Source organism: Engystomops pustulosus, chromosome 2 (assembly GCF_040894005.1).
Source record: "Engystomops pustulosus chromosome 2, aEngPut4.maternal, whole genome shotgun sequence".
Taxonomy (NCBI): Eukaryota; Metazoa; Chordata; class Amphibia; order Anura; family Leptodactylidae; genus Engystomops; species Engystomops pustulosus.
This window is the reverse complement of record NC_092412.1, coordinates 44,907,541-44,934,857: the sequence shown is the minus strand read 5'-3', so window position 1 is coordinate 44,934,857 and position 27,317 is coordinate 44,907,541. Positions and strand designations below refer to the sequence as shown.

At 42.7% G+C, this 27,317-nt stretch overlaps 1 protein-coding gene across 1 annotated transcript in view; it reads left to right on the top strand.

Annotated features, from left to right (window-relative positions):
• Positions 1–27,183, top strand: part of SERTM1 (serine rich and transmembrane domain containing 1) — a 41,703-nt gene extending 14,520 nt beyond the window's left edge. The window contains exon 2 of the mRNA XM_072134426.1: positions 25,483–27,183. Coding sequence (XP_071990527.1) covers positions 25,599–25,931 — 333 coding nt within the window. The 5' untranslated portion in view covers positions 25,483–25,598 and the 3' untranslated portion in view covers positions 25,932–27,183. The remainder of the gene's footprint in view (positions 1–25,482) is intronic.
• The last annotated feature ends 134 nt before the right edge of the window (positions 27,184–27,317 follow it).

Below are 27,317 nucleotides of genomic sequence, written 5' to 3'. Positions count from 1 at the left end.
ATACGGGTTAAATACGTGCTGCATACGGATGAAAAACGTCACGTATTTATACAGAAATACAGCCTGTAGATACAGGACTGGAGAAATACATGTCCGTGTGAATGCAGCCTTAGTTGGATCTTGGCATGGAGCTGGCGCTCCGCTGCCAGGCGAGCTTTCGCCAATCCAAGCCCCTGTCTCTAGGCTACTCCCCAAACAGCACTTCTAAGAACCTTTTGTATAAGATCAAGTGTAGTAGCGTTCTTATAAGTTTAGGATATGCCGGGTGAGGGGAATGTAAACAGATGCGCAAGAAGCGCTGAAATAATATCCCTAAATGGTAAAAGTTTGCAAGTATATTTTGGGGATTACACAGCAGGGTGGCGACAAAGTTAACAACTTTGATGTGGAATGCCCTGTAATAGCTCTTGGGCGGTGTGCCTTTTATCGCCTAGGCTCAGCAGTTTCAGCACCGCCTGCTGTCGCTTAGCGACGGCACTGCTGCTGTGCCTAGAGCTACCGACTGATGGCGCCATGCCCACGGATGGTAATTCGGAGGAGGAGGAGGTGGAGGAGGGGTGGGAGGAGGTATAGTAGGCCTTTGAGACCTGGACCGAGGTAGGCCCCGCAATTCTCTGCGTCGGCAGTATATGACCAGCCCCAGGGTCAGACTCGGTCCCAGCCTGCACCAAGTTAAGTGTAGTAGCGTTCTCATAAGTTTGGGATATGGCGGGTGAGGGGAATGTAAACAGATGCGCAAGAAGCGCATGATGCGCATGGAGCTGGCGTTCCGCTGCCAGGCGAGCTTTCGCCAATCCAAGCCCCTGTCTCTAGGCTACTCCCCAAACAGCACTTCTAAGAACCTTTTGTATAAGATCAAGTGTAGTAGCGTTCTTATAAGTTTAGGATATGCCGGGTGAGGGGAATGTAAACAGATGCGCAAGAAGCGCTGAAATAATATCCCTAAATGGTAAAAGTTTGCCAGTATATTTTGTGGATAACACAGCAGGGTGGCGACAAAGTTAACAACTTTGATGTGGAATCCATGAAAACAACCCAAATTTCTGCCTGACACACCTCGTTTGATAAAGGGACGATGTATGGAGGCAGCTATATGGACGACTTTTGGAGGTAGCAATGGAGACAACGTGTGGAGGCTGCTATGGAGACAATTTAATTTGGATAGTGCCTGTATGTGGCAGTCCCAAACATTTTTCAAACCAGAGGAGCAGGTAGGTGGCCCTCCAGTAAAATGGGATAGATTGAGTGCCTGTATGTGGCAGTCCCAAAAATGTTTCAAACCAGAGGAGCAGGTAGGTGGCCCTGCAGTAAAATGGAATAGATTGAGTGCCTGTATGTGGCAGTCCCAAAAATGTTTCAAACCAGAGGAGCAGGTAGGTGGCCCTGCAGTAAAATGGAATAGATTGAGTGCCTGTATGTGGCAGTCCCAAAAATTGTTCAAACCAGAGGAGCAGGTAGGTGGCCCTGCAGTAAAATGGAATAGATTGAGTGCCTGTATGTGGCAGTCCCAAAAATTGTTCAAACCAGAGGAGCAGGTAGGTGGCCCTGCAGTAAAATGGAATAGATTGAGTGCCTGTATGTGGCAGTCCCAAAAATGTTTCAAACCAGAGGAGCAGGTAGGTGGCCCTCCAGTAAAATGGAATAGATTGAGTGCCTGTATGTGGCAGTCCCAAAAATTGTTCAAACCAGAGGAGCAGGTAGGTGGCCCTCCAGTAAAATGGAATAGATTGAGTGCCTGTATGTGGCAGTCCCAAAAATTGTTCAAACCAGAGGAGCAGGTAGGTGGCCCTGCAGTAAAATGGAATAGATTGAGTGCCTGTATGTGGCAGTCCCAAAAATGTTTCAAACCAGAGGAGCAGGTAGGTGGCCCTCCAGTAAAATGGAATAGATTGAGTGCCTGTATGTGGCAGTCCCAAAAATTGTTCAAACCAGAGGAGCAGGTAGGTGGCCCTGCAGTAAAATGGAATAGATTGAGTGCCTGTATGTGGCACTCACAAAAATTGTTTCAAACAGAGGACCGGGTAGGTGGCCCTCCAGAAAAATTAAATGCATGAAGTACTATAGCAAGAGCCAGTGGGCCCTGTCAAAAAATAGCCAGTTTCCTCTGCTTTACTGTACAAAGAGGAGGAGAAGGAGGAAAATGAGGAGGAGGAGGAGGAGTGGATCAATTATTCAGGTTGAGCTTCCTTCACCTGGTGGAGATTGGAAATTCTGAGAAATCCAGCCTTTATTCATTTTAATAAGCGTCAGCCTGTCAGTCGACAGGCGTGTACGCTTATCGGTGATGATGCCACCAGCTGCACTGAAAACCCGCTCGGACAAGACGCTAGCGGCAGGGCAGGCAAGAACCTCCAAGGCGTACAGCGCCAGTTCGTGCCACATGTCCAGCTTTGAAACCCAGTAGTTGTAGGGAGCTGTGTGATCATTTAGGACGATGGTATGGTCAGCTACGTACTCCCTCACCATCTTTCTGTAAAGATCAGCCCTACTCTGCCGAGACTGGGGACAGGTGACAGTGTCTTGCTGGGGTGACATAAAGCTGGCAAAAGCCTTGTAAAGCGTACCCTTGCCAGTGCTGGACAAGCTGCCTGCTCGCCTACTCTCCCTCGCTACTTGTCCCGCAGAACTACGCACTCTGCCGCTAGCGCTGTCAGAAGGGAAATACTGTTTCAGCTTGTGCACCAGGGCCTGCTGGTATTCATGCATTCTCACACTCCTTTCCTCTCCAGGGATGAGAGTGGGAAGATTTTGCTTGTACCGTGGGTCCAGGAGAGTGAACACCCAGTAATCGGTGCTGGAATAAATTCTTTGAACGCGAGGGTCACGGGATAGGCAGCCTAGCATGAAATCTGCCATATGCGCCAGAGTACCAACGCGTAAGAATTCACTCCCCTCACTGGCCTGACTGTCCATTTCCTCCTCCTCCAACTCCTCCAACTCCTCTTCTTCTGCCCATACACGCTGAACAGTGAAGGACTCAACAATGGTCCCCTCTTGTGTCTCGCCAACATTCTCCTCCTCTTCCTCCTCATCCTCCTCCACCTCCACCTCCTCCGATATGCGCTGAGAAACAGACCTCAGGGTGCTTTGGCTATCAACAAGGGAATATTCTTCCCCCGTCTCTTGTGACGAGCGCAAAGCTTCCGACTTCATGCTGACCAGAGAGTTTTTCAACAGGCCAAGCAGCGGGATGGTGAGGCTGATGATGGCGGCATCGCCACTGACCATCTGTGTTGACTCCTCAAAGTTACTCAGCACCTGACAGATATCAGACATCCACGTCCACTCCTCATTGTAGACTTGAGGAAGCTGACTGACCTGACTACCAGTTCTGGTGGAAGTTGACATCTGGCAGTCTACAATCGCTCTGCGCTGCTGGTAAACTCTGGATAACATGGTCAGTGTTGAATTCCACCTCGTGGGCACGTCGCACAACAGTCGGTGAGCGGGCAGTTGGAGGCGGCGCTGCGCTGCCCTGAGAGTGGCAGCATCTGGGCTGGACTTCCTGAAATGCGCACAGATGCGGCGCACCTTCGTGAGCAAATCAGACAGATTGGGGTATGTCTTGAGGAAACGCTGCACTATCAGATTTAACACATGGGCCAGGCATGGCACATGTGTCAGTCTGCCGAGTTGCAGAGCCGCCACCAGGTTACGGCCGTTGTCACACACAACCATTCCCGGCTTGAGGTTCAGCGGTGCCAGCCACAGATCAGTCTGCGCCGTGATGCCCTGTAATAGCTCTTGGGCGGTGTGCCTTTTGTCGCCTAGGCTCAGCAGTTTGAGCACCGCCTGCTGTCGCTTAGCGACGGCACTGCTGCTGTGCCTAGAGCTACCGACTGATGGCGCCGTGCCCACGGATGGTAGTTCGGAGGAGGAGGTGGAGGAGGGGTGGGAGGAGGAGGAGGCATAGTAGGCCTGAAACACCTGGACCGAGGTAGGCCCCGCAATCCTCGGCGTCGGCAGTATATGAGCAGCCCCAGGGTCAGACTCGGTCCCAGCCTCCACCAAGTTAACCCAATGTGCCGTCAGCGATATATAGTGGCCCTGCCCGGCAGCACTCGTCCACGTGTCCGTGGTCAGGTGGACCTTGTCAGAAACGGCGTTGGTCAGGGCACGGATGATGTTGTCTGACACGTGCTGGTGCAGGGCTGGGACGGCACATCGGGAAAAGTAGTGGCGGCTGGGGACCGAATACCGAGGGGCGGCCGCCGCCATGAGGTTGCGAAAGGCCTCGGTCTCTACTAGCCTATAGGGCAGCATCTCCAGGCTAAGCAATCTGGAGATGTGCACATTAAGGGCTTGGGCGTGCGGGTGGGTTGCACTATATTTGCGTTTCCGCTCCAGCGTCTGGGGTATGGAGAGCTGAACGCTGGTGGATGCTGTGGAGGATCGTGGAGGCGACGATGGGGTTTTTGTGGCAGGGTCCTGGGCAGGGGGCTGACTAGCAGCTGACACAGGGGAAGGAGCAGTGGTGTGCACGGCCGGAGGTGAACGGGCTTGTTGCCACTGAGTGGGGTGCTTAGCATTCATATGCCTGCGCATACTGGTGGTAGTTAAGCTAGTAGTGGTGGAACCCCTGCTGAGCCTGGTTTGGCAAATGTTGCACACCACAGTCCGTCGGTCATCCGGTGTTTCCTTAAAGAACCTCCACACTTCTGAAGATCTAGCCCTCGCCGCAAGAGCCCTCACCACGGGAGCTTCACTAGTTGACAGTGGCGCTGATGCCCCAGCTCTGGCCCTGCCTCTCCGTCTGGCCCCACCACTGCCTCTTCCAACCTGTTCAGGTCGAGGACTCTCCTCCGTCTCAGAAGCACTGTGTTCACCCGGCCTCTCAACCCAGCTTGGGTCTGTCACCTCATCATCCTCCGATCCCTCAGTCTGCTCCCCCCTCGGACTTCCTGCCCTGACAACAACTTCCCCACTGTCTGACAACCGTGTCTCCTCATCGTCGGACACCTCTTTACACACTTCCACTACGTCAAGAAGGTCATCATCACCCACAGACTGTGACTGGTGGAAAACCTGGGCATCGGAAAATTGCTCAGCAGCAACCGGACAAGTGGTTTGTGACTGTGGGAAGGGTCCAGAAAACAGTTCCTCAGAGTATGCCGGTTCAAATGCCAAATTTTCCTGGGAGGGGGCAGACTGGGGGGGAGGAGGCTGAGGTGCAGGAGCTGGAGGAGTGGCGATTTCGGTGACATGGGTGGACTGCGTGGAAGACTGACTGGTGGAGGACAAATTGCTCGAAGCATTGTCAGCAATCCACGACATCACCTGTTCGCACTGTTCTGGCCTCAACAGTGCTCTACCACGAGTCCCAGTAACTTCAAACATGAACCTAGGGAGTGTAGCTCTGCGGCGTTCCCCTGCTCCCTCATCAGCAGGTGGTGTCTCACCCCGCCCAGGACCACGGCCTCTGACCCCTGCAGTAGTTGGACGCCCACGTCCCCGCCCTCGTCCTCTACCCCTAGCCCTCGGGTTAAACATTTTTAAAATGAGAGTTATAACTTTATTTTTTTTTTTACTTTTTTTTGTTTCTTTTTGTGTTTTTTTTTTTTTTTGTGTTTTTTGTTTTTTTTTGAGTTTTTAAAACCAAACAATGCTATCCTATTGCTATGGCTATTTTCTAGCCAAGTATCAAAGGAAGCACAGTACTATGCCAGATGAGATGACACTGAGTTATTGCCTAATAGAAATCCAACCCCTACTGAATTTTGCCACTTCGGCCTTTGCTATGGATATGTGCGCCACTAAGCGCAGAACACAGCGGTCGCAAGTCCCACTACAAATTGCTCAGAATTGGCAAGTACATGCACTGCAGAAACTACAGCCACCAGCAGATCAACCAGAAATCAAATATATAGAACGCTACTGTAGGCTTCAAGAAGCTGTTTGTATTCTCCTATGGCTATTTTCTAGCCAAGTATCAAAGGAAGCACAGTACTATGCCAGATGAGATGACACTGAGTTATTGCCTAATAGAAATCCAACCCCTACTGAATTTTGCCACTTCAGCCTTTGCTATGGATATGTGCGCCACTAAGCGCAGAACACAGCGGTCGCAAGTCTCACTACAAATTGCTCAGAATTGGCAAGTACATGCACTGCAGAAACTACAGCCACCAGCAGATCAACCAGAAATCAAATATATAGAACGCTACTGTAGGCTTCAAGAAGCTGTTTGTATTCTCCTATGGCTATTTTCTAGCCAAGTATCAAAGGAAGCACAGTACTATGCCAGATGAGATGACACTGAGTTATTGCCTAATAGAAATCCAACCCCTACTTAATTTTGCCACTTCAGCCTTTGCTATGGATATGTGCGCCACTAAGCGCAGAACACAGCGGTCGCAAGTCTCACTACAAATTGCTCAGAATTGGCAAGTACATGCACTGCAGAAACTACAGCCACCAGCAGATCAACCAGAAATCAAATATATAGAACGCTACTGTAGGCTTCAAGAAGCTGTTTGTATTCTCCTATGGCTATTTTCTAGCCAAGTATCAAAGGAAGCACAGTACTATGCCAGATGAGATGACACTGAGTTATTGCCTAATAGAAATCCAACCCCTACTTAATTTTGCCACTTCAGCCTTTGCTATGGATATGTGCGCCACTAAGCGCAGAACACAGCGGTCGCAAGTCTCACTACAAATTGCTCAGAATTGGCAAGTACATGCACTGCAGAAACTACAGCCACCAGCAGATCAACCAGAAATCAAATATATAGAACGCTACTGTAGGCTTCAAGAAGCTGTTTGTATTCTCCTATGGCTATTTTCTAGCCAAGTATCAAAGGAAGCACAGTACTATGCCAGATGAGATGACACTGAGTTATTGCCTAATAGAAATCCAACCCCTACTGAATTTTGCCACTTCAGCCTTTGCTATGGATATGTGCGCCACTAAGCGCAGAACACAGCGGTCGCAAGTCTCACTACAAATTGCTCAGAATTGGCAAGTACATGCACTGCAGAAACTACAGCCACCAGCAGATCAACCAGAAATCAAATATATAGAACGCTACTGTAGGCTTCAAGAAGCTGTTTGTATTCTCCTATGGCTATTTTCTAGCCAAGTATCAAAGGAAGCACACTACTATGCCAGATGAGATGACACTGAGTTATTGCCTAATAGAAATCCAACCCCTACTGAATTTTCCCACTTCGGTCTTTGCTATGGATATGTGTGCCACTAAGAGCTAAACACAACGGTAGCAAGTCCCCCTGCTAATTCCTCACAAAATGGTAAAAGATGCAAATTAAAATAAAAAAAGTAGAACGTTATTGTAGCCCTAAGAAGGGCTGTTGGGTTCTTTGAGAATCACTCCTGCCTAACAGTAAGCTAATAGAACACCCTAACGCTTTCCCTGAGCAGCAGCAGCTCTCTCCCTAGCGGCATCCAGAGACAGAATGATCCGAGCAGCGCGGCCAGCGGCTAGTCTATCCCAGGGTCACCTGATCTGGCCAGCCAACCACTGCTATCGACGTGTAAGGGTACCACGTCATGCTGGGTGGAGTGCAGAGTCTCCTGGCTTGTGATTGGCTCTGTTTCTGGCCGCCAAAAAGCAAAACGGCGGGAGCTGCCATTTTCTCGAGCGGGCGAAGTATTCGTCCGAGTAACGAGCAGTTTCGAGTACCCTAATGCTCGACCGAGCATCAAGCTCGGACGAGCATGTTCGCTCATCTCTAGTGTTTAAGTCTCCCAAACAAAAAACAGATTCTAAGTGGTAATTCTAAGTCTTTTTTTTAATATTTTAAATAAACACTAATATTACATTTTAAACACCCCCTTTTTAAAAATGAAAACAAATAAGAAAAACAGTCAGAATTTAGCAAGAATCTAAACAATTAGAACAATATTATGGTATATTTATATTGCACTGTGGAAGAAGAAAATAGCTCTTTGTTGTCACTTTGTCTCCAAATAAAATAGAAAAAACTAATATTATGACTTATCATTAAAGGACATCTACCATCAGTTATCGATGATAGATGTGTCCTAATAAGTATTATAACTCTATATGCCACGATTGCAGAAATATAGAGTTATAAATGTTATGCAAATTACCCTTGTGTGCTTAGTCCTCATGAGGGAGGCACTTGTGTACATGTGTATTGAGAGTAGAAACAGATTTACTAAGATTGCATGGGTGAAGGTCCTTCTGAGTAGAAAATTTGGCGGATGGTTGAGGTGCCCGTAAACGGGTTGATCCCCAGGCTGATGCCCAAACCGCCCATTATAATCCACTACTGTTTACCAGCACTCATGTAAAACTTGCAACAGCATGTCCATTCACAATAAAATAATTCAGTTTATTCTCTTAGAATCAGGAAAGATTCTTGTTCATCACACACTGGAAACAATAATCTTTTATGAATTTAAATGCATAAGCAAGATTATGGGGCACATTTACTTACCCAGTCCTGTGCGTTCCCCGATCCAGAGTGTCTGACGAGAATGCACTGTGCTGCGATTCACTTACATCATGCGCCCGATATCCTGCATGTGTCGCTTCCCCGCTCAGATCCTTCAAGTTAAATCCCAAGGTTTGTCCGAATCCGTTGGATCGTTCGATGTCCCGCACCCCTATTTGTGTCACATGAAAGCCGATGCGATTACGCCAAAATCCGATCGCATGCAACAAAATGCCCTTCTAAATCCCTGTCCCGGAGGTACAATCCCCAAAAGGTCGGAAAACCTGACAGAAATGCGGCCGCGGGACCCTTAGTAAATAAGCTCCTATGTTTTACAGAAAGTGCTTTCCTTTGTTAATGGGATGCCAGCTGCTCCCTTACTTCTATTAGCCAAATTTAGTGATGTGCTTGACAAGACCCTAGATAGAGTTAGCTCCTTCTTTTAGGCCCATAGCACTGAATCTTACTCAGTTTGGAAGAGTTATTGCCGATTTGGGCCTTTTTGATCTATGGAGAATATAAAACCCTTTTAAAAGTAGACAAACTAATGACAGATCTACTGTAATCTTGGGCAGTTACTTACTTATGATGTTGCAGGCATTAAGTAGCAATTAAGGAACCTTTTTGCAGATGACCTTCTGCTCTTTATTGACATTTACCTCCCTCAAAAGTCCAACTCCATTATTAGCATCATCAGTCTTCTACTATGTTTCCCCAAAAGGCAGGGTCTTATATTAGTTTTTGCTCTGAAAAATGGGATAGGGCTTATTTTAAGGGGATGTCTTAAAATCACCATTTTAATACTGCATACGAATTGCATTTTAGGTGCCAGACATTGAGATATTCACAGTTAAAGTTACAGTCAATACAGTCCTTCTTCTGTAAAAATTTCAGCAAATAGTTAAGGACTGGTGCAAGCTCCCATTGTGGGTGATAGGGCACGTGAAGTTAGTAACAATGGTACTTATGCCACAAATGTTATACCGTTTTGTAGATCTGTGTATACTACCATGTTATATGGAATATATTATATATGAAGATGTGCTCAACTGTGAAGTCACTGAAGATAGAACTCAGAAAATAAAGAAAATGCTGTAGAATTGTGCCTGCACGGGGGGTGCCGAGTTCCCGCCGCAGATCTGAGATGGTCATAGTCTGTACTGAAGGGCAACTAGACTGTTGTCAATGACCCTTCTAACGAGAAGCAAGGAATCAATTTAACCCATTAACGATGAACATCGTACTATTACTGTACCGCATGGTTAAGGATGTACAGAGAGGGCTAACGCCAGCTATTGTTGCTGGCCATTACCGTATTTTTCGGACTATAAGACGCTTCTTACTATAGGACGCACCCCAGATATAGGCTTCCAAAAAAAGGAAAAATATATTTTTAATTAAAATATCCCTGTTGGTCGCACTAAAGCACAGCACACACAGACATACATTTACACACTCAACCCTGCATAATCCATCCACATACACATTCAACCTTGCATCATCCATCCACATACACATTCAACTCTGCATCATCCATCCACATACACATTCAACTCTGCATCATCCATCCACATACACATTCAACTCTGCATCATCCATCCACATACACATTCAACACTTCATCATCCATCCACATACACATTCAATACTGCATCATCCATCCACATACACATTCAACTCTGCATCATCCATCCACATACACATTCAACTCTGCATCATCCATCCACATACACATTCAACTCTGCATCATCCATCCACATACACATTCAACTCTGCATCATCCATCCACATACACATTCAACTCTGCATCATCCATCCACATACACATTCAACTCTGCATCATCCATCCACATACACATTTAACTCTGCATCATCCATCCACATACACATTCAACACTGCATCATCCATCCACATACACATTCAACACTGCATCATCCATCCACATACACATTCAACTCTGCATCATCCATCCACATACACATTCAACTCTGCATCATCCATCCACATACACATTCAACTCTGCATCATCCATCCACATACACATTCAACTCTGCATCATCCATCCACATACACATTCAACTCTGCATCATCCATCCACATACACATTCAACTCTGCATCATCCATCCACATACACACTCAGCTCACCTATACACACTCAACTTTGCATCACCTATACACACTCAACACTGCATCACCTATACACACTCAACTCACCTATACACACTCACACAGAACCACACACACATATACATACACACACATACTTCCCCCATTTCCCTTCTTCTTACCCTGTCCCAGGGCGGCATGGCAGTATGAGACCTGTTCATGTGATCAGTCACATGATTCTGACATCACCGCAGGTCCTGGACTTGTAGAACATCGGGGAGAGGTAAGAGTAGTATGGAGCCTCTCCTCTCTGGGAGATCGGGTGCAGCTGTATTGGGCATCACCTGATCTCCATTACAGCGGTCAGGAGGGTCTGGCAGTGCTGGATCCTCCTGACCTCTGGACTATAAGACGCAGCCACTTTTTAGCAAGATTTTTTCTTGCTAAAAAGTGCGTCTTATAGTCCAGAAAATACGGTATATGATTGGGGAGCATTTTTGGATTTTATTGAGACCACACCATCTGTAATAAAACATTATAGAAGCTATATAAATTTGATACCTATAGGATTGTACTAACCCAAAAAATAGGAGAGATATCTTTCAAACCAGGTGGTAAAAGCCGTAAATATGGTTAACATAGTAAAATAAAACAATTGCCTTTTTCTTTCAATTGTACGATGTTCTGATTTTTTTCAGCTACCCAGTATGTTGCATGGGATATGAAATACTGGAATTAAAAACTTATGGCTTTCAGAAGGTGGGGTGTGAAAAACAGAAAGGCAAGGATGAAAAAGGGTTGTGTCATTAAGGGGTTAAGGTTAGGTTATACGATTTAGAATACATTTTATTCTACTAGCTTCTTTAATACAAGCTTTTCCACTGGGTTTGTGATATATATATTGAGGAACCTGTTACCTGTGCAGTTCCTAATAACCTCAGGCTTAAAGAAAGAAAAACCATAGCAATTTTTTACACATACTACCACTTTTTGCTGGTTGTCTCTTCTGCTGCCCTCAACTTAATTTAGCTAGCTCTAAATTTTAGTTTAGAGGATAAGAGTTGTGGTCTTGGCTGGGAATGTTGGAGGAATGGTATAATATACTGTAAGTGCATTGCTTTACATTTGTTTTCTTTATGTATATTCAGCCCTGAAGAACCCCTTTCTGTATGTAAAGTTACTGCACATGGATGTAAAAGAAGGGGTTCCCACTCAGGAAGCCTTAATATAAGTAGTGGGTCGATAGAAAACAGATCTTGTTATGGTGGACCTTCCATCACAGAGATCACTGCAACTTCCCTTGGCAAAGGTATCAGGAGCCAGAACTACATACTGTATATTAAAGGGGGTGTTGGTAACAACTATTGGAACACATTGAACAAATCCAAATACAATAATGGGGGTCCGATTCGCGTTTTCCATGTTACCCGAATATTTCCAATTTGCGCCGATTTTCCTGAATTGCCCCGGGATTTTGGCGCATGTGATCGGATTGTGGCGCATCGGCGCCGGCATGCACACAACAGAAATCAGGGGGCCTGGTCGAACGAAAAACCCGACGGATTCGTAAAAACCGCCGCATTTAAAAAAAAAAGTGTCACTCGGTTATCTTCTCCCACGATAGGACGGTGTACTTCAGTGCATTCCGATGGTCTTCAGCGCAGCAGCAGGAACTGCCTTAGTGAATCCCGGCCGGACCCGAATCCACCGCAGAAAACGTGCCGCTGGATCGCGAATGGCCCGGGTAAGTAAATTTGCCCCAATGATTCTCCTTCACACCTATGTCAGAGCTTATGGTCATAAAGAAAGTATTGATACTGTTCTCAATTCCTCGTATGAAAGATCCAAACACCACCTGATGGACACCCATTAGGGTTCAATTCTGGTTTCCATATGTTTGACATCAAGAATGATGCACTGCACCACTTTCTCAAAACTAACATTAAAGTTTTTTGTGTGTTTTTTTAGTGTTTCTAAAACATTCAAGCTTTGTTACATCTATGCCTGCAATCCACAGAGGACATATTGACATGACAGTAACTGAGACAGATTTCTGCTACCATCTTAGCCGTGTCAGGTCTACTTTACGTCTTCTGTTCTCTGCAACTATTTTTACTACTTCAACTCCTACAATATCTTTATCGTCAGCAAAGTCTAGAGTCAACCACCGACCCTTTCTGATTCAGACTCCTCCTGACTGCGACGTTCTCTGGTGCAACCTGATGTTAGATTGTCTTTCTGCACATCTTTTAATTAATCATTTATGATTAATTCCAAAGGGAACCTACTTGTCAGAAGCATAAATACCATCATATATCATCGCCCTACCATACTTAACGCACGTTTGCTTCCGCTTCTACTAGAAGATTGCGAGGCTAAGCGCACGCCTTCATTTACATTTTTATTTCAGATTACAATTTGTGCCTCAAAGAACACAGAAAATCTCTCCTGGATATTTCGGTACGTAGTATACAGCAACTGGTGTCTGCATAACGCAGATCTCTTCAAAATATCCTCTTATGGTTGTCAAAGCTACAATCCCGTGATTAGTAAGATAATGTTATGTTCATAAATGGGGTATTTCCATACATATCGGATGCAGATATTCTATTTGGATTAGCAGGCAGAAAATCTGCAGTGTGTTAAAGGAGCAACAAATGAAATAAGACGATTCTCACTGTTGAAAAAAAATATTCATAGAAATTTTTAATCCGTGGCAAATCAATTTCTGTAGATTCTGTAGATTTGTATTTGCATAATTTGCAACAGAAAACTCCATGCTGCACATGATCCCATATAGACAAGGCTTTTCTATATTGTTCTTATCCTTTTGGGACAGCTGGGCCATGATTGACACTATAGAGAGGGAATGAGTAAGTATTCTCCTTTAACTTGGTCAATTTGTTACCTAGTCTAATCGGCTACACATTGAAAGACTATTGTTTATACTCCGTTTTCTGTGCTGTATCTATAATATGCAGGGCCAGATTATAGGGAGGGCTCCAGGAGTGCACACCCCAGGACCCCCACCATTTTATTCAAAAGGGGGCCCCCACCAGCAATGTCCAACAGAAAGTTCACAGCAGGAGAGAGAATTCTCGGGAAAGCAGTGACAGATGGGACTGGGTGGCAACTAGGACTAGTAGTCAGTAATACCTCCACTGTGCCATCTAGGCAAGCAGCTAGGCTAAAACCCCTGCCATGGTGCCAGCTAGGCCAACAGCTAGACTAAGGCCACTGCTGCTCTGCCAGCTAGGCAAGCAGCTAGGCTAAAACCACTGCTGCTGTGCCATCTAGGCAAGCAGAAAGGCTAACATGGAATTAGGAGAAAGTATAAAATATAAATAATAACTTAGATTAGTAATGTGTAGCACTCTCTGGGCTTCATTGGGTGGAGGTCCCCACCTGATTTTGCACCCAGGGGGCTTCCACCTACATTATTCTGGCCCTGATAATATGGAATTCCTAAGAACCTATATAGAATGTTAAAGAGTTTGTCCAGTTTTTAAAAAACATGACTGTTCTATGATGTACTAAAAATGGCGAAAAATCTAAATTAGCCAGCACTCTAAAAGAAGTGAAAAATTCTTGAAGCATTCACCTATGCAGCAGCATTTCAGCTCTATACACACTAAGCCTTCTTCTTCTTGGAATTCTTGGAAAACCCCATTGATTACCAGGTGATAAGCTCCGCCCTTGTGCCACCTGCTATCCCACATTCCACTGCTACCATACCCATGAACAAATCTGTCTCATTCTAAAAAGTTGGCCTTGTGGCCTTTACAGCTAAGGTTCTGTTCATATCTGCATTTTGGTTTCCATAAAAATGGAAAAAGACTAGAAAATAACAGAACTATTGCACAACACCAACACCATTGGATGAACTTGGCATACTAAAAGCATCTTATCCTAAGCAATATTAATTCTATTTTGTCCCCTTAGGGAAAGAGAGAAGAAAAAGAAAGAGAGATAGATATGTTTTTCTGGAGAGCCAAGAAGGATATGAGACTAGTAACATTATTGTTCATATACCGAATATACTCGTATACTGCCCGGTCGAGTATTAGCATACTTGGACCGGCTCGTTACTCGGACGAGTATCTCGCCGGCTCGAGATCGAGCATTAAATTAAGTGAAGAACAGTATTTTTATTACATATTAAAATATCCCAGATGTTTACAGATGTTTTACTTGTAAGAACACATTGAAATAACACTATTCTTCACTTTCCAGGTGTTCGCGCGTGTCTCCCGCTAAGTTAGGAGATGTTCGGAACATCTGGAATGTGAAGAATAGTGTTCTTTCAATGTCCTGCACTTAAATGGTCCTGTATTCACTGTTTTTAATGTTTTAATTCTATTCTTCACTTTGCAGATGTGCGGGCGTATCTCTGAACCTATCGGGAGACACGCGTGCACACCTGCAATGTGAAGAATAAAACATAAAAACTGTGAAAACACGAACATTTAAGTGCAGTACACATTTAAATAATATTATTCTTCACATTTCTGATGTGCACGCGTATCTCTGAACCTATCGGAAGACACGCCCTAACATCTGCAATGTGAAAAATAGAATTAAAACATTAAAAACAGTGAATACAGGACCATTTTAGTGCAGAACACATTGAAAGAACAATATTCTTCACATTCCAGATGTTCTGAACATCTCCTAACTTAGCGGGAGACACGTGCGAACACCTGGAAAGTGAAGAATAGTGTTATTTCAATGTGTTCTTACAAGCAAAACATCAGTAAACATCTCGGATATTTTATTATGCACTGTTCTTTTAATGTTCTCTTTTAATAAAAAAATGCTCGGGTCTCCCATTGACTTTAATGGGGTTCGTTATTCGATACGAGCACCCGAGCATCAGGAAAAGCTCATATCGAATAACGAGCACCCGAGCATTTTAGTGCTCGCTCATCTCTAATACCGAGTTTTTCAGCACAGAAAAATGTGCTGAAAAACATCCCCTCGGCTTATACACGAGTCACGAGAACTTAAAAAATACTTTAAAAATAATCAACTTATATACTCTCCGGTGGCCCCGATGTGCAGCGCTGCTCCCCCGATGTCAGCGCGGGTCCTCTTCTGGCTTCCGCGCCCGTCTTCTGTCTTCTGTACATCGTGCTTGGCCAGGAGAGAGCAATGGCGGCGCCCAGCATGATGTACAGAAGACAGGCGCGTAGGCCAGAAGAGGACCCGCGCGGACATGGGGGGATCAGCGCTGCACATCGGGGCCACCGGAGGGTGAGTATATAAGTTTTTTTTTTTTTTTAATGCTGGGCTGTGCTGTATACTACTGCGGGCAGGCTGTGCTGTATACTACTGGGGGCAGACAGGGCAGTGCTGTATACTACTGGGGGCAGGCTGGGCAGTGCTGTATACTACTGGGGGCAGGCTGGGCAGTGCTGTATACTACTGGGGGCAGGCTGTATACTACTGGGGGCAGGCTGTATACTACTGGGGGCAGGCTGTGCTGTGCTGTATACTACTGGGGCAGGCTGGGCAGTGCTGTATACTACTGGGGGCAGGCTGGGCAGTGCTGTATACTACTGGGGGCAGGCTGGGCAGTGCTGTATACTACTGGGGGCAGGCTGTATACTACTGGGGGCAGGCTGTATACTACTGGGGGCAGGCTGTGCTGTGCTGTATACTACTGGGGCAGGCTGGGCAGTGCTGTATACTACTGGGGGCAGGCTGGGCAGTGCTGTATACTACTGGGGGCAGGCAGGGCAGTGCTGTATACTACTGGGGGCAGGCTGGGCAGTGCTGTATACTACTGGGGGCAGGCTGGGGTGGCTGTATACTACTGGGGGCAGGCTGTATACTATAGGGTTGCCTAATCTGTCACTATTGGCTGAAATCATAGTATCTCCAATAATATCAACAAGATTAGAACAGTTAGGCAATTAGGTACATATGCAAAATAAAAATTCTATATTATAGAAAAATTATATCTATGTACTGCATTTACTGTGCTCCGAAATATGTATGCACATACCATAATAAATAGGGGTGAAAGAAATATACAATCAAGTCAAGCTCAACTTGTAAATCAACAATGTTGAAGTAAAAAAAATACAATTCTGATTTCCATTGAACCATAATACAAAAAAATTACTTACAGTCATTAACTCCCTGGGTTACTGTCACAGTAACAAACATTTTTGTTTCTATAAAAAATTAAATCGCCTCTCCTCTAGGCGTAGTGGATGCCCCCTGGTCATGGTCACAGGCCTAAGTATAAAAAGAGATTTGGAAAGATCCTTATATTGCCCATTCAGATATCTGTACGTTGCAATGAGGTTGTTGTCTTAATTGTCTGTTTTTTAAGATGATTAAAAGTTTAGTAATCTGTTATCGTATCCCAGTCCTCCCATTTCCTTAATAAGCTTGGTTATGTTTTCCAGTTCTACTATGTTCTTTTTATACATTTGTGCCCAAAATTGTACACAATATTCCTTTTGTTGTCTGAGTAGTGATTTGTATAAGGGTATAACTATGTCCTTACCATGAAAAACTATTCCCTTTTTGATACTTCCTATAATTTCACCTTCTTTAGCAGCAGCTGCCTGGCACTGGTCATTAAAATTTATTTTACTATTCATCAATAAATCAAAGTATTTTCCTGATGCGGTTTTACCAACTAATTCACTATTTAATGTATAATTGAACTTTTTTATTTAGTCGGCCTACACAAAATCCCTCTACAATATTATACTATCCTCCTCTATGTTAATTGCTTTACAGAACTTAGTATCATCTGCAAATATTGAAACTCTACTCTGTAAACCCTTTATAAGGTCATCAAGAAAACTTTTTGAAAAAGTAGCCTAATACTGTCCCCTGTGGCACCCCACTGGTAACTAAAACCAAATACAGGCAGTCCCCGGGTTACATACAAGATGGGGTCTGTAGGTTTGTTCTTAAGTTGAATTTGTATGTAAGTCGGAACTGTATATTTTATCATTGTAATCCCAGCCAGAACTTTTTTGGTCTCTGTGACAATTGGATTTTAAAAATGTTGGATTGTCATAAGAAGCAGGATTAATAATGTAGCTTCATTACAGACACCTGTGATAACTGTTACAGCTGTTTATTGTAGCCTAAGGCTAAAATACAATAAATTACCAACATCCAGAGGTCCGTTTGTAACTAGGGGTCGTATGTAAGTCGAGTGTTCTTAAGTAGGGGACCGCCTGTATATCATAAATTGTAAACCCAGTAATACATATTTTCCTAAAGTCTCATCAGAAACATAATGGGGCAGATTTATCAAGTGTCTGAAAGTCAGAATATTTCTAGTTGCCCATGGCAACCAATCACAGCTTGGCTTTCATTCTACAAGTGCTCATGAATATTTTAAAGGCAAGCTGTGATTGGTTGCCATGGGCAACTAGAAATATTCTGACTTTCAGACACTTGATAAATCTGCCCCATTATGTGGAACAAATTTGAAAAGTCTACTTATGTCCTCAAAAATGAAGAACTTACCTCCTCATGGGTTTTACTATGATAATGATGTTATATTAAAAAGTTGCATGCACGTATTGTTGAAGCACTGTTTGGAAGTATTTGCCGTCTTTTGGCATTGCATTTTGGTATTACCTGGACCATATGATTCCATTTTTAACAGCAAAGCTAAAAAGCAACGTGTCCCTGTGTGGACAAGGGCTGTACTGACATCTAGTAGCCAGTATAAAAACTGCACGATTATTTCAGAAGAGTTTTAAAAGAAAAATAATATACCCTATATACCGGCGTATAAGACGAGTTTTGAAGACTTAAAAATCTTCTGTCCAGTCTGGGGTCGTCTTATACGCCGGTAATGTTTCTCACCTTTCCCGTGATCCACCGAAGCTCCGCTGCTGGTCAGTCAGAGGCCCGCACCTGACCCCTGCGCTGCGCTGATAACTCGGCGCAGCACAGCAGGCAAATGTTTTGAATTGTGACAGCCGCGGGCCTGCCTGTTACAGCGCACGGACTGTTCTGCATCTGGTCCGTGCCCTGGATCAGGGAGTGCCCGGAGCTGTCATAATTCAAAATTAGAACGGGCCCCCGATGCGCCCCCGTCCCACCCACCTCACACTACTTACCCGCCATCGCTGACGCAGGCTATGTGACGCGTCTGCCTGCGCCGGGTCTGCTGAGGTCTATGACCCGGCACCTGACCTGCAGACGCATCATCAGCCGTCGCCTGCGCCGGATCCCCTGATGAGAGGCAGCACGAAGAGGAGCGGGATAAGGTAAGAATTATGTTTTTTATTTAGCTTAAATATATAGGGCCCTGTTTGGTGTTGGGGGGCATTATTTATGGCTACTGGGGGTGCAGGACAGTAATTATAGCTACTGGGGGTGCAGGACAGTAATTATAGCTACTGGGGGGCAGGACATTAATTATAGCTACTGAGGTGAGGCAGGACATTAATTATGGCTTCTGGGAGGGGGGCATAATTTTAATTTTTACCGGTGTTTTGTATGCGTTGGAAAAGGGGTAGTCTTATACGGCGAATATATCTTAAACTCTATATTTTAAACAGGAAAGTAGGGAGGTCGTCTTATACACCAGGTCGTCTTATACGCCGGAATATACGGTACTACTCAAGTGACTAGTGATCTTATATTGACCTTGTATTTGTTTCTTTCATCTCCAATAATGTGGAGGATAATTTTAGAATTCAAATTTTAAACACACTTTCAATATTCAGTATTTACCTTGAGATGGGCCTAGTTTTTCTTGCACAATGAGTATGAAATGGGGTGGCATGTGAACAGCGACATAATCACAACAGTAATGAAAAGCTGTTTATTAACAAGACTGTTTATTAATATCAGGGCTTTACAAACTCATTAAGTTGTTTAATTACAAAATTGACTAATTATAATATTTGATATTTACCTTGCCATCATGTATATGTCTTATATACAAGGCATGGTAATTACTTTCATTCTAGATAAATGTCAACTAAATGTCAAGTAAGGAAGATAAATTTGTTGCTATAATTTCAGAATATATGATTAATGTTTTTTGTTTTTATTATTTTAGCCCAAATAATATTACCATATAGTGAGCAGAGTATGATGCTGTACATAGTCCACTGTGTACTGTTATACAATATGTTGGTTCTAGTTTTGTCCTAATCTCTTCATGGATATTCACATAACAGTGGTCCTAAGAAATGTCTTAGAAAGATAGATGGGTCCTGGTGCAATCATTGCATCGGAGCCCCATATACCTAATACAGATAGAATACAGACGGTCCCCGACTTAAGGACACTCAACTTATAGAAGACCCCTCGTTACAGAAGGATGTCTCTGCCTACTGTGACCTCTGGTGAAGCTCTCTGGATGCTTTACTTTAGTCTCAGGCCACAATGATCAGTTGTAAGGTGTCTGTAATGAAGTTGTATTGATAATCCCTGGTCCCATCACAGCAAACATTTTTGAAAATCCAATTGTCACAGGGACAAAAAAAATAAAATATACAGTTCCAACTTACATACAAAATTCAACTTTAGAGCAAACCTAAAGAACCTATCTTGTACATAACCCGGGGACTTCCTATACAAATATACTGTATGCTTCACAGAAATATATATACAGCAACATACTCATATCCCAGCCTCCCCTCATTCATGAAATGACCAGCAGCATCACTAATCAATATCCAGCAAAAGCCTTCCCTCCTAATGAAATGTTTAGCAGCCTCCCCTTACTAATGAAATGTTCAGCAGCAGCCTCCCCTCAGTTATGATGGTTACTGAGTTGCTGGTTTTCCTGTTTTGCACCTAATTAATCTGTGAACTGCACCTACTGGCAGATGTTGGCGCTTGATGTATCAATGTGCTAAATTACATACAGTTAGGCTATATTCACGCGACCATATAGGGGACATATATATGGCTGACATATATACGCCATATATATCTTCCCCCATAGAAGCCAATGGGCGCACGGTGACATACAGGAGGGGTACGGTAGCCGGAATGTCCTATCTCCAGAATACGATGCTGTGCACCATACATCGCCCCCTCCTCCACTCCACGGCACCGACGTGTGCCTGCAGTGCTACGGTATGGCAGGCACACATTGTGTGAAGGTAGCCTTTGTCTAATTGAAAGAGGACATGTGTCCTAGTTTAACCAAGGAATGGGATGAAGGAAAGATCAGGACCAAAATGGTGATATTGGAACCAAAAATTCTATACAAAATCCTAATTTCTATATAAATTGACTAAATACCATTTGGGCCATTTTGTTAATATAAAACCATTTAAGAGAAAATGGGTCAGAGTCCAGGTTCCGAGAAAAATATAGAAGGTGATTTTTACAGCTCTTGATCAAGTCCATACTCCAACATGATCTTTTTTAGAATTCCCTCTACTGCAATGTGCTGCAGAAATAGGAGTAGTTCATATTTTGTAGAGCTGAAACCAAACCGAGTTTTTAAAGTACAGTTGTGAAAACCAAAATCTGTTTATTACTAAGATTTTTAAAAAATCATTAAAAATAATTGTATACATTAAACCATATGAAACCTATTCTACTCAATGGAATCTGCAAGCGCCCCTTTGTGCCCTTCATTTTAGGGATCTGGATGATCCTCTATATTGTTCTGCTCCTATAATAGAGAACGGTGGAAATAACAATGTCAATGTGAAATAAGAGAAAAGAAACTAAATAATTCCAAAAAACCAAACACAGAATATGCCAGAGAATGATGTCTGCCAGAGCTAGATTTGCACATAAAATACACATATAAATTAAATGTTGGAAATGTATTGACAGTGATTTTTCAATTAACAAAATGGAATTAATACAAATGTGTAATATGCAAATGTGAACAAACCCTAGAGGAAATTTTAGGTTATAAAATGATAAAGCTGAAATCTGGCTTCCGGGCATCCTCGAGTGAGTTTGGAAATTCCTATGCAGAACCTGTGTCAACTATGTTTGTTTTTTAATGCCCAAGTCTAAGTTTTTCTATGCGAGTCGCAAATTGCTATCATGGCACTGCATACTAACACTCCAATTCCTATGAATATTGCTATATACTTGTTATAGTTTATGCTAAATGTACTGACGGAGGTTAGAATTCAGAGCACAGGGTACACAGAGCCTTCGCGCTGAATACTTAATTTGTTCGAGTGACAACTGGTACAAAAGATGAGTTTGGCCTTTAGGCTGCAAGAACATGCAATAAGCAATGAGATAGGACTGTCAGTAATGAGGAAATTCAGCAGTCAGTGAACTTGGAGAGACCTGTGGAATGAAGCAGTCAGTGAACTTGGAGAGACCTGTGGAATGAAAGCCAAATAGCTCGGGAATTGCTTCTGAGAATGTCAAGGCATGCAAAACTGATAACAAACATATACATATCCCATAAAAAAAGAAGAACACAAAATACAAAGGCCACATTTATTATGCTAAAATACGCTACGGGGGGGATGTTTGTGACAGAAAGTTTGGTATATCTTATTTTAGAGACATTTATTATTTAGATATTCCAAAGAGAAGTCATTTGTCATTTTTGTGTGTGGGGGTATTGATATCCCTTGTTGTATCACAATTTGTCGTAAATTAGGTACATCACTATACTGTGGCCGTGCACAATAATACAACATCACAGTGCAAATCACTGCTAACATCGGGCGACAAAAAAAGGAACAACTAGCGGCAAAAATAATAAATGCCCCACCCCCCCATGTGTCGGGCTGTATGTGTCATTTCTGTCAGGTTTTACGCCAGAAAATCTGTGTGTAAAATTAGTGAGTGAAATTATTGAGGTTAAGGCAGTTTGCTCCAACCATAGGAACCTACAAGTTGCACTAATTCTCTGGAATGTGCTACCTTTGAGCAATAAAGTTAATACTCAACAGTAGAGTTCATAATGGGGCAGATTTACTAAAGCCCTGCTAGCACAGGTATTAAAGAAGTGCCTGCGCCACATTTGTGGTGCATGTGACTCTTTTGCAACACAAATTAGGGGCCGTTCCGGTGCTCAATCAGACCGTGTGCCAAATTTAACATTCAAAGTCTGACAGAATTGTATAGCACGTCCCATGTTAAAGGTGCACAGAGCTGTGTTGGGGGCGCCAGATTCATGAAGAATGGGCACCAGAAATCCTGAATCTAGCGCACTTTGTATTATACACAGGCAAGTTGCATTTTGTGCAATTTGCACTTTTCTTAGTAAATGTGCCCCAATGTCTCTTTATACATGACTGCTACCCTCATCTGTTTACTCCTCCTACGCCTACTATGTCTTTATCTAAAAGTAGTGTTGTGTGCCTACACAGTATGAATCTTCTGTACATTCACTGATACCTGCTGTTGACTGCTTTAGGAAGATTTATACATTTGTTACACTATCTTATTAAAAAAATTACTGGGTCATAATAAAAACACTTTTAGCTCCTGTGTTCTTCCCCATAGATTGTGAGCTCTTGTGGTCAGAGTGTTCCCTTTGTTTTAATTCAGGTTAATTCTTGGCTGCATATGTATCCTATAAAGTATTGTAGAATTATATAAGCTTCAAGACTGGTTAAAAAGTAATGGACTGGGAAATAGTTAATATAAAGGAAAACTTTATTGTGTAGCATATAAAATATATTGAAACATTTTTTTTCTGATTTGTCTTTATTTTTGTCTTTATTTTATTTTCTATGGAATATTTTTAACTTAAAATCATGCTAATAGGGGCCATCTTCTTTTTGCAACTGAATAAAAAATAATACAGAAATAAAATCCAGGACAAGGCATCCCCACCCTGGTCTGTTTTGTTCTCTAACTCACTCACCCATTGGTGATCAGGGCACTAAAGGGCAAAATAGTCCCAAAATGTATCTTTTTCACGCCTGGCTTGTAAACCATGACAATAATTCCTATGTGTGGAGCTCGGTGATATGTGCTGTAGAGGGGTAGGAGGGAAGATGAGATGTGTTTATAACCTATTGTAAATGGTGGGTCCTGTGTAATCTGCTAACTATTCATAATAACAGCATTACTTTTCATTTGCGCTCCGGCAATTTACTTTTAATGAATTGGCTCCTAACACTTCACTATTGTGAAAACTATGAAATGTAATTTTAATGCATTTGTTTTTCATATTCATAATATGCCCTGGAGCTAGAGAGGGTTCAATGAAGAGCCACAAAAATGATAAGGGGATTGGAGGGTCTCTGTTATGAGGAAAGATTAACCGGTTAAGGACCGGGCCCTTTCCTGTTTTTTCATGTCCATTTTTCACTCCCCACCTTCAAAAATCTATAACTTTTTTATTTTTACACATAAAGAGCTGTGTGACGGCTTGTTTTCTGCGTAACAAATTGCACTTCATAATGATGGTATTAAATATTCCATGCCATGTACTCGGAAGCGGGAAAAGAATTCCAAATGCAATGAAAATGGTGAAAAAACGCATTTGCGCCATTTTCTTGTGGGCTTGGATATTATGTCTTTCACTGAGCTCCCCAAATGACATGTCTACTTTATTCTTTGGGTCGGTACGATTAAGAGGATACCAAATTTGTATAGGTTTTATAATGTTTTCATACATTTACAAAAATTAAAACCTCCTGTACAAAAATAATTTTTTTGATTTTGACAACTTCTGGCGCTAATAACTTTTTTATACTACACCGTACGGAGCTGTCGGTGGTGTCATTTTTTTTGCGAAATTTGATAATATGTTCAATGATATCATTTTTAGGACTGTATGACCTTTTGATCACTTTTTATAGATTTTTTTAGATTTTTCAAAATGGCAAAAAAGTGCCATTTTCGACTTTGGGCGCTATTTTCCGTTACGGGGTTAAACGCATTGGAAAACTGTTATCATATTTTGATAGATCGGGCATTTTCGGACGCGTCGATACCTGATGTGTTTATGATTTTTACTGTTTATTTATATTTATGTCAGTTCTAGGGAAAGGGGGGTGATTTGAAATTTTAGGTTTTTTTATTATAATTTTTTTTTTTCACCTTTTTTTAATTTTTATTTATACTATTTTTCAGACTCCCTAGGGTACTTTAACCCTAGGTTGTCTGATCGATCCTATCATATACTGCCATACTACAGTATGGCAGTATATGGGGATTTTCTTCCTCATTCATTACAATGTGCTATCAGCACATTGTAATGAAGGGGTTAAAACGAAATAGCCTCGGGTCTTCGGAAGACCCGAGGCTACCATGGAGATGGATCGCCGCCCCCCGATGACGTCACGGGGAGCGGCGATCCCAGGTAAGATGGCGGCGCCCATGCGCCGCTATCTGTTTGAGGCTGCCGGTGCTAGCCCCTATCGCGGATGTTACCGGTAAGCCTTTGCTGCAATATGCAGCAAAGACTTACCGGCTATGGAGAGGGCTCAGCCCGTGTGCCCTCTCCATGCAGCGCGACGCGACCGCCGCCGTGAATACACGGCGGGCGGGCGCGAACCGGTTAAAATAACTAGATGTATTTAGTCTGGAAAAGCGCCAACTAAAAGGGGACATGATTCATTTTTATAAATAAAGCTGTTCCTGGCAAATGAAAAGACAAGGCAACACTGTCTTTGTCTGGAGAAAACAATATCAAATCACCAGAGGTGACAGAGCTCTTTTACTGTGAGAACTGTCAATCTCTGGAATAGCCTGCCTCAGGCTCTGGTCACAGCAGGGACAGCAGAGAGCTTCAAGAAGGTTCTAGATGCTTTTTTACACCTATATAACATTGACGGTTATTTTATATAGAATTGTTTCCCCTAAATCAGTTCTTCATACAATCCCCTACTTTCCTTGATTGAATTTGATGGACATGTGTCTTTTATCAACCGTACAAACTATATAACTATGTTTCAAGGATGGACACATTTATGATGCTTATAAAGTACAATTATAAACTTTTACTTAGTATTTTCAATGAATGTCATGGAGAACTGAAATGACTTTTAATTATGTCTTTCAGATTGACCTTCTGAAGTCTGGACACATTCCAAAGGAAGGATATCACCAGTAGTTCAAGATGTCATAAATCGATCTCACCGTAGATCTTTAGAAGGTGATCACATTGCTCATGCTAAAATGTCAGGTCTTGGTCCATCAGTTGCTTTGCCAGACGAAGCAGGGAATGGAACTTTTTTGGAACTGTTCCCTACCTCTCTTTCGACATCAGTGGATTCTTCATCATCAGCGCCCAACCGTTTATCAAACGTTTACGTCTATGTGTCCATCTTCCTCAGCCTCTTGGCTTTCCTTCTCCTGCTGCTAATCATTGCTCTTCAGAGACTTAAGAATATTATCTCCTCTACATCATCTTACCCAGAATATACAAGTGATGCGGGGAGCTCCTTCACTAATTTAGAAGTTTGTAGCATATCTTCCCAGAGGTCTTCTTTTTCTAACCTTTCTTCATAGGAAGAGATAAAAGGGAATAACTAAAGACAGGAAACCTGGAAATATTGCATGTGACTTACACCTTTGAAACCGAGTAGACATCCCTTATTCTGTTTGAAATTATGCTGCTTTTTAACTGGATTTTGCTTTTGTCATACATCCGATTCATCTGCTTTGTGCCCAATTTCAGTCTACCTGAATGTTTCTCTTGTTAAATAAACTCATAAAGCAAATGTAGTCCTTCTAATCAGGACGCTGGCGGAGATCAAAGAAAGTTATATATATGAAGCCCTTAATCCAAAACGCCAACCTGAGCTTCTTACAGCTACGTAGAATGTGCTAAATTCTATACACGTCTAATACTTCACAACTATGCCAACATATCCAGAACCATAAAAGATCAGTCAACATTTCTGGACTGGTAGTAACTTCATGTACATTACAGAGCCGAATAGTATCACATTAGATCTTGTTACCAAATGACATTTATTGATAAGATGGCACATCATCTTTCCAGTATGGAAATACTAAATATACATAATATATATAAATATATATATATATATATATATATATCCTTTATGAATTAACTGATTATAGACCCAAACAGAGGCATATAGTATTGGGCTATAAATATATGGGGCAGATGAGCCCAGATCTTTTGATAGATTTTTTGTAAATTCTATTCAAGCACCAACATACTGTAATATCTATAGCCTTAAAAAATGGAAAGGTCTTACCACGTTTTCATATATATCTGTAAATACCATGTAAGCAGACGAGATGAGGTCTTTGGTGAGCCATATAGGCACAAGTCCCTAATCATCGCTGTGTCGCACCATGAGCCCCAGAATTTGGCTCCTGCCCTTACTAGGGTTGTCCCAAGGATGACCCTGAGACCACAATTGCTCTAGTGCACCCTAGAATATCCATTATGAATTAACTGATTATAGACCCAAACAGAGGCATATAGTATTGGTCTATAAATACAGTATATTGGGCAGATGATGGCCCAGATCTTTTGAGTCATTTTTTGTAAATTCTATTCAAGTACCAACATACTGTAATATACAACACTATAGTCATCATTCAAATCAGTGTCAATGCTTAATATGTATCACAATCTGATTTTACTATCTCAGATACATGTAAACTGTTATTACATTTATATTAAGACAATGAATGATCACTAAACTCATTCAGAAGCAGGATCATAGAGAAGTACTAACCTGTACTGTTGTGAATAAAGCACTTGGGTTGGGATAGAAACTTACTTATGTAACTCCAGTGGACTCAGTCTATGCTTGTGTTTCTTCTCTTTTACACTGTCTCTTCTCCAAAGACTTCTAAGTAAAAGAAAAAGTCAGCTTCCTCTGATTAACCTCAAAACAACATCATATACATCAG